This window comes from Cotesia typhae, unplaced genomic scaffold, assembly GCF_013202065.1.
Source record: "Cotesia typhae breed Kobodo isofemale line unplaced genomic scaffold, CoteBio_Ctyphae scaffold_152, whole genome shotgun sequence".
Taxonomy (NCBI): Eukaryota; Metazoa; Arthropoda; class Insecta; order Hymenoptera; family Braconidae; genus Cotesia; species Cotesia typhae.
This window is the reverse complement of record NW_027423776.1, coordinates 10,583,873-10,601,363: the sequence shown is the minus strand read 5'-3', so window position 1 is coordinate 10,601,363 and position 17,491 is coordinate 10,583,873. Positions and strand designations below refer to the sequence as shown.

The following is a 17,491-nucleotide window of genomic DNA, read 5'->3' as shown; positions in this document are numbered from 1 at the left end:
CCGCGCAGGTCTTTGTCTCGCGGTACCTGTCGGCTCGTTTCACAAACGAGGTTAGGCGCGGGGCACTACAAAGGCTCATCTTCATCTTCCCCGCCGACCTTCTTCCTTCCTTGCCCTCTCCAATACTAGACCTCTACGATATATGTAATGCACGGTACTAACATATATCTATATAGAAGGTTTATAGTTTTGGTGAATTTATTTTTAAAAAAATTTTATTCACTCGGCAACTCAATAACACCGTGTGGTCTCATGATTCGCTGTATTGAGGGCTCACTCGCCCGCTCATTTACTCACTCACTCCTCACTCTTAGCTCTGACTCATTCGAAATTTTTTGCATCAAATATTTACACATTTTTATTGGGTGCTAAAGCCATTTGTAGCGCCATCGGTCTTTTTGAATTGGTCATTTGTGTGTTGGTTTTGATGCGCTCGTTAGTACGATTCATTTTTAATAATATTCATTATTTTTTATTATCATTTATGTATTTTTTATTTTCATTCAGATTTAAACATAATCATATACTTTTATATAAAATATTGGTCAAATTAACTTTTTATAATCAAAACCACAGAAAGATATTTTTATAAAATAAAATAATAAATTATAATAGTTCATTTTAATTTTCAAACGTTAATTAGCATTTTTTTCAATTAATAATACCAATAATCCTCAAAAATTTCCTTATTTTTTATCCCATATAAATATCTCAAAATTAAAATCTTTAGTAGCGAGACGATTAAGCGACAATGCGCCACCTGTCGGAAATTTATAGAACTAAAATTATTTAAAAAAATTTTAATTGACATTTATGATCATATTAAGCCATATATGTTCATATTGCCCCTGATAAAAAATAAAAAATTCTTGAAATTAATTTATATGATAAATTTTTGAAAATAATTTTATTTTTGTATCAAAAAAAATTTTTTTTTCAGTTTCTTGATAAAAACAATTAAAATTTTAAATAAAAATCCACCTGTTAACACCTGACGAACTTTTAGCAGCCAACAATAAAACCTCAAAGCAAATCAAAATTTGAAGAACCGGATAAATCCAAAGGATATTTATTTTAATGGGCAATGGGAGTGGCGAGCCGATTCCTTGGACTCGGTACCATTATTCGGGGCTGACAGGGCATGGGATGCGGGATGTGGGATGAGGGTGATGCTGGGTAGAAGCGGAGGACCGATACGAGGTGTATCAGGAAGAGGGAACAGGCCGGAATGATAAAAAAGTAATGTAAAAAGGGTCGAGAGGCGTGAAACTGTGGCGCCCGGCGCTGTTACTGTACAACTCCTATCTCTCCGATAAATGAAAGGGTACCGTGATTTTCGGAAAAGGAGCTAGGGTAAATAGGAGCAGGTAGACAAGCACAGGTGAAGTATCCGAGCCGGTAAACGTAACGCGTCCGGGGATCGACTCTTTCTCAATGACTCCGGCGTCAACCCAAAGAGGTCGACCCTACCGAAAAATTTCTCATTTCTTCACTAATATTCCTTGCTTAAGGTTTAGCTTTGGTTACTTTGTTGCTTTTCGTCTTCTGCCCCGATTTTGGGACTTTTGTTAGATTGTATGTTAGACTATGGTGAGTGACCTCGCTGCAGGATACTATTTCGATATCCGTTTATAATTATGACTGACGTGACGTACATTTATTACTTCTCGCTGTAACTAAACCTATTGGCGCTTAGATTATTTATTTTTTTTTTTTAGACCATAACACAACAAAGTTTATTAGTTTTTTATTTTATGGGAAATTTTTTTGTCATTTAATTGAATTTATAAATTTTTTTTTGAGACTTTTAGTACAAAAAATTATAAAAATTTAATTGATAAAATTTTACACAGAAAAAACTATTTTTTTGGCACTAAAAAAAAATTTTTTTTCCAAAAATTCTGATAAAAAAAAATAATTAAATAATATTAATTGTTTTTCATTAATATTAATATTTTTTTAGTCTAATTATTTCTTTTTTTGACATAAAAATTGATTAAAAATTTTTTTCTACCCAAGAATAATTTAAAAAAAATATTTTCGCTTGAAAAAAAAAAATACCGTTCAAATATTTACACTGATTATAAAAAAAAAAAAAAAAAAGCGTATTTTAATAACCAGAAAAATTTTTGCCCGAAAAAAGTTCGTTATCTAGAAGTAATTTTTCACAAATTTGAGACTGTAAAAATTTAAAAAGGTATAAATTACTAATATGAGAGCAGTTTGTTTCAGGGTAGAGTACTGCGTTAAGGTAAAGTGTTAAATAGCCGGGCTATTGTGAGTTAAAAGGGTATATATTATATATAATGGTCTGTAGTCGGGTTAGAGTCGACACCAGTATAGAAGTATACAGTGTATTGTGTAAAGTAGAAGTGGAGTGTAAACTACAAAAAACAACCCCCCACGTCGCAGGATGCGAGGACACACCACAGGGTGCTAAATGAAATTAGCGTGCCGTTTAGTCTATTTAGTCATGGCACTTAAGTGGTCCACAACAGCTACTCTTTCACGATTATTAATTATTTAACGATGACTTGCGATACTTTACACACTTCATTTAACCTACAATAGAAATGTTTGATATTAATCTGCTTCTGGAGTTAATATTTGTCGGAAAAGTCTGATGAGTTGTCGATACAACTCAATTATCAAAATTAAGGTCATTAAACTGTATTTTTATTCAAACTTTTATTTTGTATAGAATCTACTGTATTAATTGCAGCGTACTTTCTTAACTATTGACGTTTTTATAAATATAAGCTCATTTTGATGTTACATTCATCAAGAGCTTTCATTTGAGTACCCACATGCATTTTTTATATATTTTTCATATATACATATATATAATATATATAAATATATGAAAAATTGATGTGGGTACTCAAATGAAAGGTTGCGATGAGTGTAACATCGGGATGAGCTTATATCTTTAAAAATGTCAATAGTCCACGAAATACAATCAATTTTTACGATTAAAAAAAAAAAAAAAAAAAATTTTAATTAAAAAAAAAGTCTAAAAAAAAGATTGAAATATTAAGAACAATGATATCAAACTAGAATTTAATTTATAAATATTATAAATAAATTTTTTATATCAAAATAATTATAAATAAAATAAAAGATAAATTAAAGACATGAATGAACAGTTGAGACGTAAATAAAAATGTTGAGGTGGCGATCAAACGGTCATGATGAGTCAGTACAAGCTACAACTCAATACAGAAGACATAATACAATATATAAAAACCGAGTGGCTTTGTTCTAGCGTGTGAATGGTTCAGTAAAAATAAGAGGGCGTAAAAAGTACAAAAATTATAAAGTACTAAGTAAAAGATAAAACATAAAAAAGCCGTTGAAGATGACCCAACAGCCAACACTACTCCGTACAAGTCATATTAATATATAGCGCAAAGTCATGGCTAGTAATGACGCAGAACGCCTCTTACAGACGCCTCTTCTCCTTTTTACTCCTCGTCTTGTGCTTGTCTACTTCTTGCGCTACTAAATAATAAATAAACTTTTATAAAAAATAATAAAATCATAATCTCCACTCACATCGTGAGACGTCACATATCCTATGTGTATGACCGAACGATTCGGCGCCAACATCCGCTACCGTCACTCGGGACCGGGCTCCAGTCTACCGACTCCAGCATCCAATCGCTTCATTAATGACCACTAATTTATTTTAAAAAACGTTATTTGGCTTTTTATTTTCACTCAATACCCGACATTAACTGCTGAGGTTACACTCTAGAGTATATATATGTAGTGTATAGTGTGGATTTTTAATCCCAGCTACAATTTATCGCCCAAAAAAGAGGAAATAGTGGTGTGGTTTTGTTAATGGAAATTTATTCTAGTGTTAAATAAATTGTTGAGGCGAAAAAATTTTAATTACTCAATGGAATAAGTAATGCTTGCTTTCGAGGATCCCTAACTATTAAGGCGGACGTTAATGTGTCACAAATTCATTCAGATGTAATGTTTTTTTATCCCTGATATTTTATATTTTATCTTTAATGGAAACAAGGCACGCCCAGAACAAATAAAACCGAACTTTTATCATTTTTTATGTTTTAATTTTTTTCGCGAGTCGAAACTTTATTTTTAGCATAAAAATTTCTTAAATATTTATTTATAATTTTTTTTTTAGATTTAGTTTTGAAAAATTCCGCTAGGCGGCGCATGATCGCTAAATTTTCTCGCTAAAAGAAAGTTTATTTTAAAATATTTAAATTAAAAATAAACATAATTTTTTTTGGCACTTTTATTGAACTATTTAGATGTTTTTTCTTTTATTTGTTTTAAAAATAATTTTTTTTTTAATTGAATATTTTTTAAAATGAATTTTTTCATTTTTAATTTATTGCTATTAATAATTCAAAAAAATTAAACTCGGAAGCGAAAGTTTTTTTTCTAACAAATTCCGTTTTAAACTGTAAACTAATTTGATGTTAATACCGCTTATTTCACACCGTTTACGCTAAATTTAAAAAAATTAAGTCAAAAAGGAGACCGTACAGTCTAACTGCAATATATAAAATACAATATTATGTCTTGCATCCGGAAAGACGGTTCTGGCATTTAATATTCCTGCAGTTTGTACAAATAGTGTGTATGTTAAGCTCTGTTTTGGAGTACCGGAGGATGACATCGACATCGAACTAGTGACTACTTACCAGTGCAGGGTGGTTCAGGCTACACTAGGATCGGTTGCCCAACGAGCGTACATAATCACGAAATGCGGTTACATTATCATGGCAATTGCGTAAATATTTGAGCCAATTTGCGGCATGCAACTCTGATGCGAGTCGAGTTGAGGTAGAGGATGTTCGAGAAGTTAACTGAGCAGGAGCGAGCATTCCGAGGATTCGAGTGCGACGGTCTATCATCCACTGAGCATTACTGCCGTCAACTTGTTGGTGTGTTTACCGGAGTTATTAACACCCTTATAATTTGCATCAATCTTTTAATCTTAATTTGCTTAAATTAAATATTCATTTTTAATGAATTAAAAATTATTTAATCTGTAATAATAAAATAAGGAATTTTTTTTTTAATTAAAAAAATAGAAATAAAATTTGTAACAAAAAATACGAGGGACTTATATGAAAATTTTAGGATGTAATACATCCTCAATTGCTCAATTATAATTTTTTTTTGGTTTAGAAAGTAATTTTATAAATTTTAAATAATTTATGCAAAAAAAAAAATTATAAATGTTAATTAAATTTTTTTTTAGCAAGATAAATATTAGAAATAAGTTTGAATTTGAAAATTTCTTTAGAATTTAAAGTGCTCTAAAAGATCTAAAAGGATTAGAGATGAGATTATACTCTAGTCACCGGACAGAAGGGCGCTTTCTTGAGCTCGAGTACCTACAGATCCAAAGATCCATATTTGCGATTATGAAAATCGATTAATGTAAATTAATCGATAAAATTATCAATAAAGACCTTTTCTGAAAAGTTTTAAAGTAGCTGAGAAAATATTTATTTTGCTCACTATAGAGCCACCTGAATCCCAATAGGCTATTAGGATTTAAGAGTATTTATATTTCGGGCGGTCATTTAGAGCATGCGGGTTCTATTTTCTGTTTTCAGTCTGTTCTGTCTATTGTAAGAGGATAAAAGAAACTTTATGGTTTTCTACAAATTTGTGCTACTGAGTTACACACTTTTGTTCGGTTATAAAATTGTTCTCAATCAATTTCTGTTTTTATAAGTTAATAAAAAAAATTTTAAATACAATTTCTGTAGAATTACAATTAAAGAAAAAAATTTTTTTATTTATTTGATAGAATAGCGGAAAAAATTAAACAAGAAAATTTTCGATAAATGAGTTGATTAGAGCCGAGAATTTGGGTCAGTAGTGTTGCGGAAAAGATGTAGCGAAAAAGGAAGAGAAGAGAAGAAAAAGGGTAAATCGTGGCTGTTGTCACTTAACCACAAGGATGAATTGAAATTACCGGTCGGCGGCAGCGAGACGACGGGTAAACACAAAGTATCGCTTCGAGAGCTGGAATTATTGTAATTACAACAATTTATTGTTACGGAGAAAATAACGACCGGGGAAAAATCTGATACTAGCGCATGCTTGCTCTTGCCGCCTTTTTTTAAACGCGTCGCTCGAGACATCTATCCAGTGAGCGGCCAAGCTAGTCGGAATAATTTGATAGCGGGTGTGGATAAGTATTTTTATTTATTGATAAGATAAATTTTATAAATGCCAACTTTTTTGACTGCAGATATTTATTTATCAAAAATTTTTAAATTATTCATTTTTTTTTTTTATTTTTAGTCAAATTTTTTTTATCATTAATTTTTATCATATTTTTAAATTATAATGAAATTTTAATCGTCAAAGATTAATAAATAAATGATTAATAAATAATAAAAAATTTAACTAAAGAAAAAAAATAAAAAATTTGTGAATAAAAAAAAAAATTCTATAAATTGGTGACCAATTTAACATTTATATAAATATATAAAAATAATTCGTGACAACCTGAGGGAGAGACATAACAAAGTAAAACTTCCTACACCTAAAAAGTCAAACAAAATTGATAACTTGTATTCGTGCGAACCTTCTGAGTTTCACACCTACAGATAGACCAGAAACTAAAATTGTTAAGACGATGAATTTTCAATTTCATTGTCTAGCTCTCTAGATAACTACAGAGTATTGGAAGCCGCGGCACATCAATTGATCGGTATATATAATGTATCCAAGCAACACTGCCAAATCGCGAATTATATTATCCTCGTAGTTTCGATTTAAAACGTGTGTGTGCCAGCTAACCGTTTGCAATAGTATCCTAGTACACTAACTTATCATCATCTCGGAAAGCATTCGACAATAATCGACAGATCCATTGGATACACGCCTATATCCCCAACATCCTCCATCCAACAGCTCGATCTCGTTACCAGCTATCATAAATTTACTCTAAATTACACCTTTCAACTCCACTGTTCTTGCTCTTTTTTCATATTTTTATTATGTAATCCATTTATTTCATTTCTTAGTTTTATTTTGATAAAGGTCGATGCAAACCAGTAGGTTGATGTTGAATTTACACGATATTGACATTAACTAACATTAAAATAATTTTTTTTTTTAAGAAAATTGGCATTTAAAATATATTTCTAATTTATTTAATGATTTATTTAACTTTTTTAATAAATTTTTATAAGTTATTAATTAATTAATATAAAAAAATTAATATATGTATTTTATAATTTTGTATTCAATTATTAAATTGAATTAAAAAAAAAAAAAAAAAAAACTTGATTAAGTGGTTGATTGAACTGAAAATAATCATCAGATAAGTTCCTTAGAAGACGCAATAAAGTAATTTTTATTTTAAAACTAAATTTCTCAAAGTTAACTATTCATTAGCGAGAAATTTAAGCGACCATGCGCCACCTGTTGAAAATTTTCAGAACTAATTTCAATAAAAAATTAAAAATGGGCATATTAAATTATATTAAGCCATATAAGGCCTAATAAGGCCACATACGGAAACTTCAGCCTTTTTTTATTATTTTTTAATATTTTTGAATATCAAAATTACAGAGTACGATTTTAAATAAATTAGCAAATAAAATTAAAAATAAAAATAGTATCTAGATCAAATAATTTAATCAACCAAATCACGTCTACCAGCATAAAGCAAACCAGCATGTAACCCTAAAATCTTACTGCTTATTCTAAATCGACATGCCAAAACTTGTTAACTCAATTTATAGAATACCCGCGTCAAATATTTTATTAGCCATTCACGGAGTATAAAAGCGCGAATCCAAGTATCATATGCATCAAAAGTATCAACGATAGAACTCTGGTAAGTAAAATACTTATTTATTTAGCCTTGATATAATATTATTTGTATGAATGAAATGTGTTGTCTCACACAATATTTATCGCTTACGAGTTTACCCAACTTCAAAACAATAATTTAATAGTTTGTCACACTAAAACTGAGTCTAAAATACTCAACAATTTTTTTATTTTTAATACACTCGAAAAAAAAAAACGAATTATTTAATAAAACAAGTATATAAACCTTTCTTCAGATTTTTATCATTTAGTATTCCTCAAGCTCTACTACACTCACGTTCTTGCTCTCGTTATAATTTTTTTTCTGCTCCTATTTTCAAATTTAAAAAATAATTTTAATGAGTTTCTAATCTGACCGTGTGAAAAATTTTTTTTATTTTAGACAAAGGCGAAATTGAAATTTTTAAAAAATGTTGACACAAAAAATTAACAAAATTTTTATTGGTGAGTTTTTATTTTGTTAAAAATTTTATTTAATTATTTTTTTTTTTTTACTAATGCATTAAAATTTATTGTTAAAGTGATTTGTGTGACTGGAATGGTGCTTTCAATAAACTGGACCACCGTCGAAGCGGATGAAGTACCAGCGTTTTTTCTTAAAATAGCAAAAAACATACCGCGAGTTGGACGAAGCGGCAGGATCGACGAGTATTTATTGACCAAGCAATCTAAAAATTATCCCCGAGCTAATAAAGTTAGTGAATACTCTCCGGTAGTTAAACGAATAATTTATTATTATTATTATTATTATTATTATTATTATTAATTTTTACGGTTAAAATTACTAACAAATTATTTTTACCAGCCTACTTTGAATTATTAAAATTATCCTTTCAGTCTAATGAGTATTTGTCTTACCCGGGAGGGAATGATCCGGAAATACATAAGAGGATGGTGAATTATCCTGCTCCAGGAAGTAAATTATATTTATTTATTTAATTTCTTAATTATACTTATAACTACAATTTATTTATTATCATTTTTTGTCAGATATTGATTCAATATCGTGGGAGCATTTTCCGCTGGCTATTGAAGGACCTCCCGAGCTTTGGCGTACTCTTGCGTCTTATGCAAACTATAAATACGGAACGGCTTCCGATGAGTAAGTGCTCAATTTTTTTTTTATTTAATTTTTTTAATAATTTTTTTTTTTTTTTAGTATCGACAACGAAATTTGGCAGAGAAACAAACGCAAGAATGTTGAAAATTAATTCGATGTACAGGAATATTTTAAAGAGCTTTTATAATGATGAATTGTTTGAAATTTTGTGTACTGGTGATGGGAAATAATTGTAATAAAAATTTATTGTTTTAAAAAAATTATTTCATTATTTTTAAGAAAAAAAAAATTCTTAAAAAAAATCTTTTTCGTTAAAAACATAATTAGTTAATAAAATGGAACAGTCATTCCTTAATTATTAATATTTTCGTAAAAATAAGTCCATTTTGATATTATACTCATCAATCAGACCTTTCATTTAAATACCCACATGAATTTTTTCATATATTCTATATTTATGATATTTATAAAATATATAAGCGTAAAAAATATTTTCTTATAAATTAATGAATTAAACTTCAAACTCAATTTTTCATGTAAGTTTTTTTTATTTTAAAATAATTTACATTGAATAAATAAATTCTAATTTCTACATTTATAAATTTTATTCCAAACGAATATTCAGTGGAACTAAAAAAATTTGAAAAAGCAAGGTGAGTGTTGTTATCGAGTATAGCTTTGCAAGCAAAATAATCATCAGTTGCGATTAAAGCATCGTCAGAAGATCAAAAAGGTAAATTAGTCGATAAGAGATCTTCAGTTCGAGTCCTGGGGCATTAACCATGCGTTGCAAGTCTCGCTGGCGATTTCACACATGGTTCCGAGTGTTCTGCTCAAAGCTTCATAGTCTAAAAAAAAAAGAGCACCAATTAATTAATTATTATTTTTAATAAAAAAAATTGAGGAATTAATTGTGAGTTTAAAGAAATATTGATGAAATTTTTTACCAGCAGCTGAGTTGGAACGTTTACCAAAGATGCTTCCATTGAAGGGTGGCTTTTTGTAGGCACCTTCTACGGTGACTGTTGCGATCAGTGCAATGACTGCGAGGATAATGATAACTCGGAGTGACATCATAATGGTTTTGTTGGGTTTTTTTTGTCTAAAAAAAAATTTTTTTTAATATTTTTAAAGAATAAAATTTTTTTTTAACTCTATCTCTAGATTTATAATTAAGAAATGACCTTGTATCTTGTGAACTATTGAAAATTTTTAAGATATAAGCTCATCCCGATGTTACACTCATCGAGAGCTTTCATTTGAATACCCACATGCATTTTTGATATATTTTTCATATATACATATATATAATATATATAAATATATAAAAAATTGATGTGGGTACTTAAATGAAAGCTCTTGAAGAGTGTAACATCAGGATGAGCTTATATTTTTAAAAACATCAATAGTTAAGAAAGTACAGTGCAAGGTTGCTAGTAAATTAATTAATGACGTTAAAAAAAAAAAAAAATATTTAAGAACTTTACCGGAGCAAGAAGTAGTTGACTTGAAAGTTTTGAGAGAACTGATAAGAAACAACTAAACTTTTCAGCTTTTATAGAGCTTAAGAATTAAAGAAAAATGTGAATGTCAAAACAAGTAAGTGGTCATTACTTGCAGACGACAGCTAATAATTAATGAGCATTATTCATAAAAATTTCAATTTTCAATGAAGGCAATAAATTTTCCAAAGAACGATTCAGCAGTAGAGTATTATATATTTTAGTTAGAGAATATTTGTACTTACTTGCAAGCTTGTACTGATGATGTTGTTCTTTTTCGAGTCACTGGCTCACTGTGGTCAAGTCACAACAGCTCGGAGCTTTTATACAGAAATTTGCCAGAGCAAAGTAAATATAATTACTCGGGTTAATGAGAAAGACGAGGGTGATGCCCCCGAGATAGAATTATTGAGTTATGATGTGGTGAAATAGAAGTTTACCGCTGGGGAAATTCGAGCTTATTTTCTGCCAGATAATTTTATTATTGCCTGTGTCATGTATGGAGGCAATTTTTAGTTGATAAACTATTAAGGTTGATCAAAGTGAGGCTTTTAAAAATCGAAAAGTGGATCGGAAGAAACTTCAAAGTTACGTGGGGAAAATTCGATACTAAAAAATTTGCAGCGTGGATGCCTAAAGATTTTAAAATAAAATATTCTTTATATAAGTTTAATTTAATATTTATTCTAAAGTCAAATGTTTAAAAATTCCGTCTTTAAAATCATCTCTCTATTTTTTATAGTCTAGCTTTTACCGATTATATTTTTTCGTGTAGAATTTTAAGAGGTTTTGCATGAACTTATATGATTTTTATATTATCCAAAAAAAAAGGAATAAATAAATATAGCATTGAAAATAATGATAATATTTGAAATTCCGAGATTTAAAATATGATTAAATCTAATCTTTGAAAAGCTTTTAATTACGTCTGTATTGATAAAAAAAAAAAGGATCAATATTCTGGGTAACGAATTCAATCTTTTTACCAAAAGACACCGTAAAGAAGGTAAACAGTAATCTTACCAGCAGTGGTAAGCCCGCCAACAGCTGGTTATATTGGCAAAGGTGCTAGAGATTTAATTCTTAGCAATCGACAAGGTAGGTACATCGAAAATCGCGATATTTTCTAAGAAGATGTTCAAAAGATGGAGCTAAATGTAATTTTGTAATTTTTAGGGGTGTGTAAATGCCGCAAAATTTGTAATGAAATTTTAATTTCCCGATAAAAAAAAATCAATTTTTACTTTCTAAATTAAAAATTCGTACAGAAAAAATTTAGTTCAGATAAACTCGCAATTTTTGAACAATTCTCAGAAATTTTTCATAAAAAATCCACAATTAATTTTATAATCAACTTTTTACTAGCTCATTATAAAATTCAACTAAAAATCATCCTACAATTTTTAATAAATTCATTTTTATTTAAAAATTAAAAATTCATCAACCCAGAATTTTTTTTTATCAAAAAAATTCTTCTAAAATAAAATTCCAAAGGACAGGTTAAATAAATAAATAAAAAAAAATTGACTTTTAAACCATTATTATTGTTTAAATACATTTTCAAACCCAATATCATATTACACACAATTAACAATAACTACAAGTACATTTGAAACACTAATAATAATTATAATAACGCAAGTAAGCCCGACAATGAAAAGTCGTTTAAATTCCCAACATTATTTATCATTAATAATCATATCTGAATATCTGATACATGTGATATCAATAAAACTCCGCTATCAATCTTTCCAACTAACCTACTTATTTATTGTCGCGTCACAACGTTTGCGAACGGCGTAACAACATGAACCAATTAACTTTGTAAAGGTTTCACCTAGTTTGCCCGTTCCTGTTGAACGTATTCTTATTTGTAAAGCCACACTGTGTGAAATTTTTTCTTCAGTTTTTATTATTTGCTCGGCTTCAATAGCTTTAAATAATAACTGTAACAATACTATTTTTTTCTATATATATTCATAATACAATGCTGTAGTATATATTGCAATATAATATAATATAATATGTCTTATCTTATTATTTATTATATATTAAATATATGTTGATGGTATTATTTGCGATTCTCAAGTCTCCAATGCAGTTTACAATAGCTCACTTAAATACTTATAAATATTAACAGGTATAGTTTATCAATAGTAATTACATATATTTTTTTGGAAGACGTAGATTTTGTTATTTATCATTTTAATACATAATTTTAATAAAATAAATTAATAATTTAAAAATTAATTTAATTAAATAACAATTAAGTTATTTAACATGTTTTACAATTACAAATTATTTTATTGCATAATACACCCGCCACACTTGCCTTAGCGGCCGTGTAAAAATAATAATAACAATAATATTAATTTATAAATAATAATTTATAAATTTATGCCGTGTATATTCTAAAAAATCTTACTTTTAAGGTAAGAGCAATTTTTTATAAATATTTTTATATTTTATATTTTATATGTATATGTATGTACTTACAGTATAAGCAAACTTTGGTAGGTTACATATTGGCAAATTTATTCTAAGGGATATGTTGATTCAATGCCGACTATTTTTAAACGGCATTTTTCTAACAATAACCAATTTTTTTTATTCTCTTCCCAAAAGTCCGTCTTCATTTTTTAATTATTAATTTTTTTTTATTAATAAATAATTCTTTTCTTCATTCTTGACCTGTTCTGTCCTTATCACAGACCATTCCAAACTGCTTGACAGAAAAATTAATTAAAAATTATCCTGTGAGAAATTAATTGAGGGAAAATTTGGACTTACCTCTGCGTTAATCCGTAATTTTTTTTTTTTTTTAAAGATCACTCACGAGTCACGAGATTATTTATTTATTTATTTATTTATTAAGGAACTTTGAAGGGTGGAAATTGGGAGCCCGAAGGCTCGCGCAAGGGCCGAAGCCCAACTGATCCATAACCAAAGGAACGAACCCTTGGCGTTGTGGATGTGGATGGGAATTCGAAGTGTAATTAAGGACGCGTGCGCGGGGTATTGATGTTGATTCGCCCTCGTAAAATGGTTACCGACCAGTAATAGTTCTTTGATACTGGCTTATATTTACCCCCACTGGAGTACTGCTGGGGTGTACGTGTGTTTTGGGTAAATATGTGGGGTATAGATGTGCAAGAGGTATTTGGGTATCAAAAGGCGCCATCTGAGAGCGATGGGAAATCAATACCGGAGGAAATTTAAAAGATTGAAAATATGGGTTTTAATTTTTGGGGGTTTTAGATTTTTATCTTCCTATCAATCGAATCGGAATCAGTTATTTATCTTTATTATTGTTGTAAATAATTTTTAAAATCTTTTTAAGCTCACAAATAAAATTTTTGACTTATATTTAATATTCTGCCTAGAAAATTAAAGATAGAAGAAAATTGACAAGGACTTTTGTTATAGAAAATTAAATTTTCTACAACAAAGGTCTTTTATTATTTTTTCATATTTTTAATATTTCACCCAAAATAATAATTATAAAATTAATTAAAAAAATACCTTTAAATTCTTAAAAAAATTTTTTTCATTCATTGTTTAATTTGATATTTTGTCTAATGGATTAAAAATATGAAAAAATTGATAAAGACCTTTAGTATAGAAAATTAAATTTTCTATAAAAAAAATTATCCTATAATTTTCTCATATTTTTCAAATGTCAATAATTAAGAAATAATTATTTTTGTTAAGTAGAGATTTTATTATTTTTTTTCTGTAACTTTTAACTATTAATATAAGTAACTTTTATCATCAAAAGATTTTTAATTAAAGTAAAACATAAAAGGAAACAAAAAATTTAATTTAAAATTACTAGAAAAAAATATAACAAGTTTATACGGACATGTAGTAATACTTTTATTAATAATTTAAGGTAAATGTGAAAAGTTTGGCCGAGAGCGAACAGCTTGAGATCTACAGAGGTATTGAGCAATACTTTTGATATTTTATCTCAACTTTTGTTTTGCGCGAAAGATTATATTGAGATCTCCGGGTGCGAGAGGGCCGCTGTAAGTTTATTTCATAATAAATATAAGAAGATTTTCTGTGGAAACTTTAGCATTATCTTTGAAGTACATAGTACATAGTATGTACAGCAGTGCCTTGCACTAGCTACCGTACATAAAAACTTTTTCAAGTGACTGTATTTAGGTCTAAATTTTGAAAAGACAGTGCAATCGATCCACGGACGAAACTTGATCTCTTAATGCACTACAATTACGGACATTGTTTCTACGTAAATTATTCATGACGTTAATTTTCAAAAATTCAATTTTAAGAAAGTTTTGTTCGATTAATTTCAAGAAGATAACTTTTAAATTAAGTTTAATTATGCTAAATTTTGAATTGTTATTTTTTATAGCAAAATTTACATAATTTATCTTTTTTTTTTCAATTATATGATATTTCTTATATATTTATGAAATATATAAAATACATAATTTAAATACTCGTGTGAGTATTATAGATAAATGAAATTCCAGGATGAGCTTTTATCGTTAAAAATATCATCAGTAGACAAAATACAACATCATTTGAATAAAAAAATTTTTTTTTGCTATTTATAATATTATTATTGCAACAAAATCTTTGAAATAATAATTTTTAATAAGCCTTGAAATTTTATCATTATTATTTTCTAATATTTGTTGTATTGTTAAAAAAAAAAAAAAAAAAAAAAAAAGCTTACACGGATAAAAATATTAAAACTGCTGACATTAACTTTAAAAAAAAGTTTAAATGATATTCTGTCAACATGAAATAAAGAGGGATAAAAAAAAAGTAATCTACCCACGATAACCAAAAGTGAGGCGTGTTTATACGGTATCCTATTGTTATTTACTCTGTAGGAGTTGGAGGTAGGTGTATGAGAAGCATGAAATAAAAGTAGAAAAAACGTAAGGCATAAACATGCCAGGAATGAGAAACGGAACAAACTGGAGTACGCGGACTTTAAATACATCGGGGAGACGACGTGTAACGAGCGTGGGGATGATATTCACGTGAGCGAGTTTGAAATTCAATTGTACGTTTATGTTTCTACCTAGTGCTTCAACTTCAACTTCAACTTCAACTTCTAGCCGCTTGCTTACGGAAAAAACAACCCTGGAAATGGAAATAAAAACCGGAGGGTTGCGCAAGCATATCATCGCTTTGGACGAGGAGGACCGAGCTGAATAATGACCGGAGAGAAAGAGAGGCGAAGAGGGAAAGGGCCCGAGGGATGATAAACTTTTTTCGAGAGGGTGAGGACAAAATGGACGACGGCCAATGAGATGCCGGGGCAAAATGGCCGACGGAATTTAATCAATACTGAGTTGAGTATGCGATGCGGCCTCCGGAGTTTAGTGAGGGCTGAGGTCGAGGTTTATGAATCCATGCCAGGAACGTAACTAGTTGCTGCTATTTCCTCGCCGTGCAGACTAAATATTTTCCTTTTATCTTTATCACTTTCCGGGGAAGGACGTCCGAGCCGTCGCCTTCGTCTTAGTTACTGCAAACGTCACTTTTAAATCCCAGCTCCGGTTTGTTATTTTTTTTTATCATCTCTTCAAGCTGGATTTATTTCCAGTTTACTAATCATCTTTTTTTTTTATATAATTTTTATCCAAATTTTACAATTATGATTTTATTTTTGAACTTTAAATTTACCGAAAATTTTATTTAGAAAATAAAAAATACTAAATTGAATTTTTAATGATTGATAATTAGAAAAAAAAGCTTGAAAATTAATTAATTAGATTATTTTTATTTTTTTTCAAGCTCAAAAATTCTTGTCAAATAGCCCATTTTAGAAAATTGATAATAAATTGACTTAAATTATTTTTTAATATTCTTAGAAAGGCTCAAAAAAAATTGACCTCAAAAAAAAATTTTTTTTTTTCAATAAAAAAATCTAAAAACAAGCATGAAATTCTTTCTTTTAGTAAAATAACCGAACTATTAAAGAAATTCTTTTTCTTATTGGATTTCAATTTCCATAATCGGTAAAATAGCGATTTTTAAGCTTGAATAATTTTTATTTATCCTCCAGTACGCCCGATGGTTTCAAATGAGACTCCTCTAAGAATTTTAAGAGCCAAAATATTTAAAAAAAAAATAATTCTTCCAGTTTTAAGACTTAAATTTAATTTTTCACGTCCTAAATTAGAAGCTTGAAAAAGACCGAGCTTTTTTTTTCAACAAAGTTTTGTAGAACATCCGAAGTTTTACAATTTTAATGAGATATTCGTGTCAAGCTTTACATAAAAAAATTATTCGCTCACCCACTTTGGAGTTCGACCTTTAAAAATGGATCGAAGAGATACACCCACGGAAATAGTTGATTAAAAATCCGAATATCAAGAGTCATCTCGGGAGCGTCTAAGTATCGAATTTTTTTGTCGAGGCTCGAATAATTTTTAAAATAAACCCGGGCGCTAAAAATGAATACAAAAATTTTAGCCTTGACATTTCTATCAATAGCTCTCGGTATCTTGGCCGGAAATTCCGATAATTAAAAAATGTCTGCTTTTTACGAGGAAGTTTATTAAAAATAATGTATAATAATAAAAAAAACGGATACTGAAATACGTCACATGCAGAGATTGCGTTGATTGATTTTGTTTAGCGGAACTGATAGAATACCGATAATCGGGTAAAAAAGCTCACAAAACATCAACTATTAAAAATAAAATTTTATATATACGTATTATATGTAGCTTATGCGACAGAGTTTAAAAAGCGCGAGTATAAAAAATTTTATACATAGATTCAACTAGAAAATGAATTAATTTGTAGCTTAGTGTTTAAAAAAAATTTTTTTGTGACAATATTATTATTTGAAAAGCTCTAAAATTTGTTCAATTAATAATGTTTCAAAAATAAACTATCTAGTAGTGAGAAAATTTAGCGACCATGCGCCACCTATTGGATTTTTTTAATACTATTTTTAAAAAAAATTATCTATAAATATTTCAGGCCATAAATAAAATTTTTTGACGCTTAATTTTTACAGAATTTAATAATTTGCAACATATTAAAAAGGAAAATAAAAATATTTAATTTTTTAAAGCAATCTAAATAT

General features: G+C 28.7%; 2 protein-coding genes and 1 long non-coding RNA gene across 4 annotated transcripts; 1 reads left to right on the top strand and 2 right to left on the bottom strand.

The window, feature by feature from the left end:
• The first annotated feature begins 7,801 nt into the window (after nucleotides 1–7,801).
• Eth (ecdysis triggering hormone) lies at nucleotides 7,802–9,165 on the top strand. 2 transcript variants are annotated; one of them, XM_074255735.1, is made up of 6 exons: nucleotides 7,802–7,849; nucleotides 8,228–8,289; nucleotides 8,367–8,557; nucleotides 8,683–8,761; nucleotides 8,836–8,947; nucleotides 9,005–9,165. In XM_074255735.1, the coding sequence occupies exons 2-6, from the start codon at nucleotides 8,256–8,258 to the stop codon at nucleotides 9,054–9,056; spliced, it is 468 nt and encodes a 155-aa protein (XP_074111836.1). In that variant the 5' UTR covers nucleotides 7,802–7,849; nucleotides 8,228–8,255; the 3' UTR covers nucleotides 9,057–9,165. The 2 variants fall into 2 exon arrangements, with proteins under 2 accessions (XP_074111836.1, XP_074111837.1); XM_074255736.1 differs by having other exon boundaries at nucleotides 7,830–7,849; nucleotides 8,367–8,539.
• A 303-nt stretch (nucleotides 9,166–9,468) lies between these two features.
• On the bottom strand, nucleotides 9,469–10,678 carry Sifa (neuropeptide SIFamide). Its single transcript, XM_074256547.1, has 3 exons — nucleotides 10,653–10,678; nucleotides 9,853–10,007; nucleotides 9,469–9,753 (listed from the first exon to the last, which is right to left on the bottom strand). The coding sequence occupies exons 2-3, from the start codon at nucleotides 9,980–9,982 to the stop codon at nucleotides 9,662–9,664; spliced, it is 222 nt and encodes a 73-aa protein (XP_074112648.1). The 5' UTR covers nucleotides 9,983–10,007; nucleotides 10,653–10,678; the 3' UTR covers nucleotides 9,469–9,661.
• A 1,252-nt stretch (nucleotides 10,679–11,930) lies between these two features.
• LOC141535873 (uncharacterized) lies at nucleotides 11,931–13,665 on the bottom strand. The gene is made up of 2 exons (XR_012480660.1): nucleotides 13,198–13,665; nucleotides 11,931–13,129 (listed from the first exon to the last, which is right to left on the bottom strand). It is a non-coding gene; the product is annotated as an uncharacterized LOC141535873 (long non-coding RNA).
• Between the last annotated feature and the right edge of the window lie 3,826 nt (nucleotides 13,666–17,491).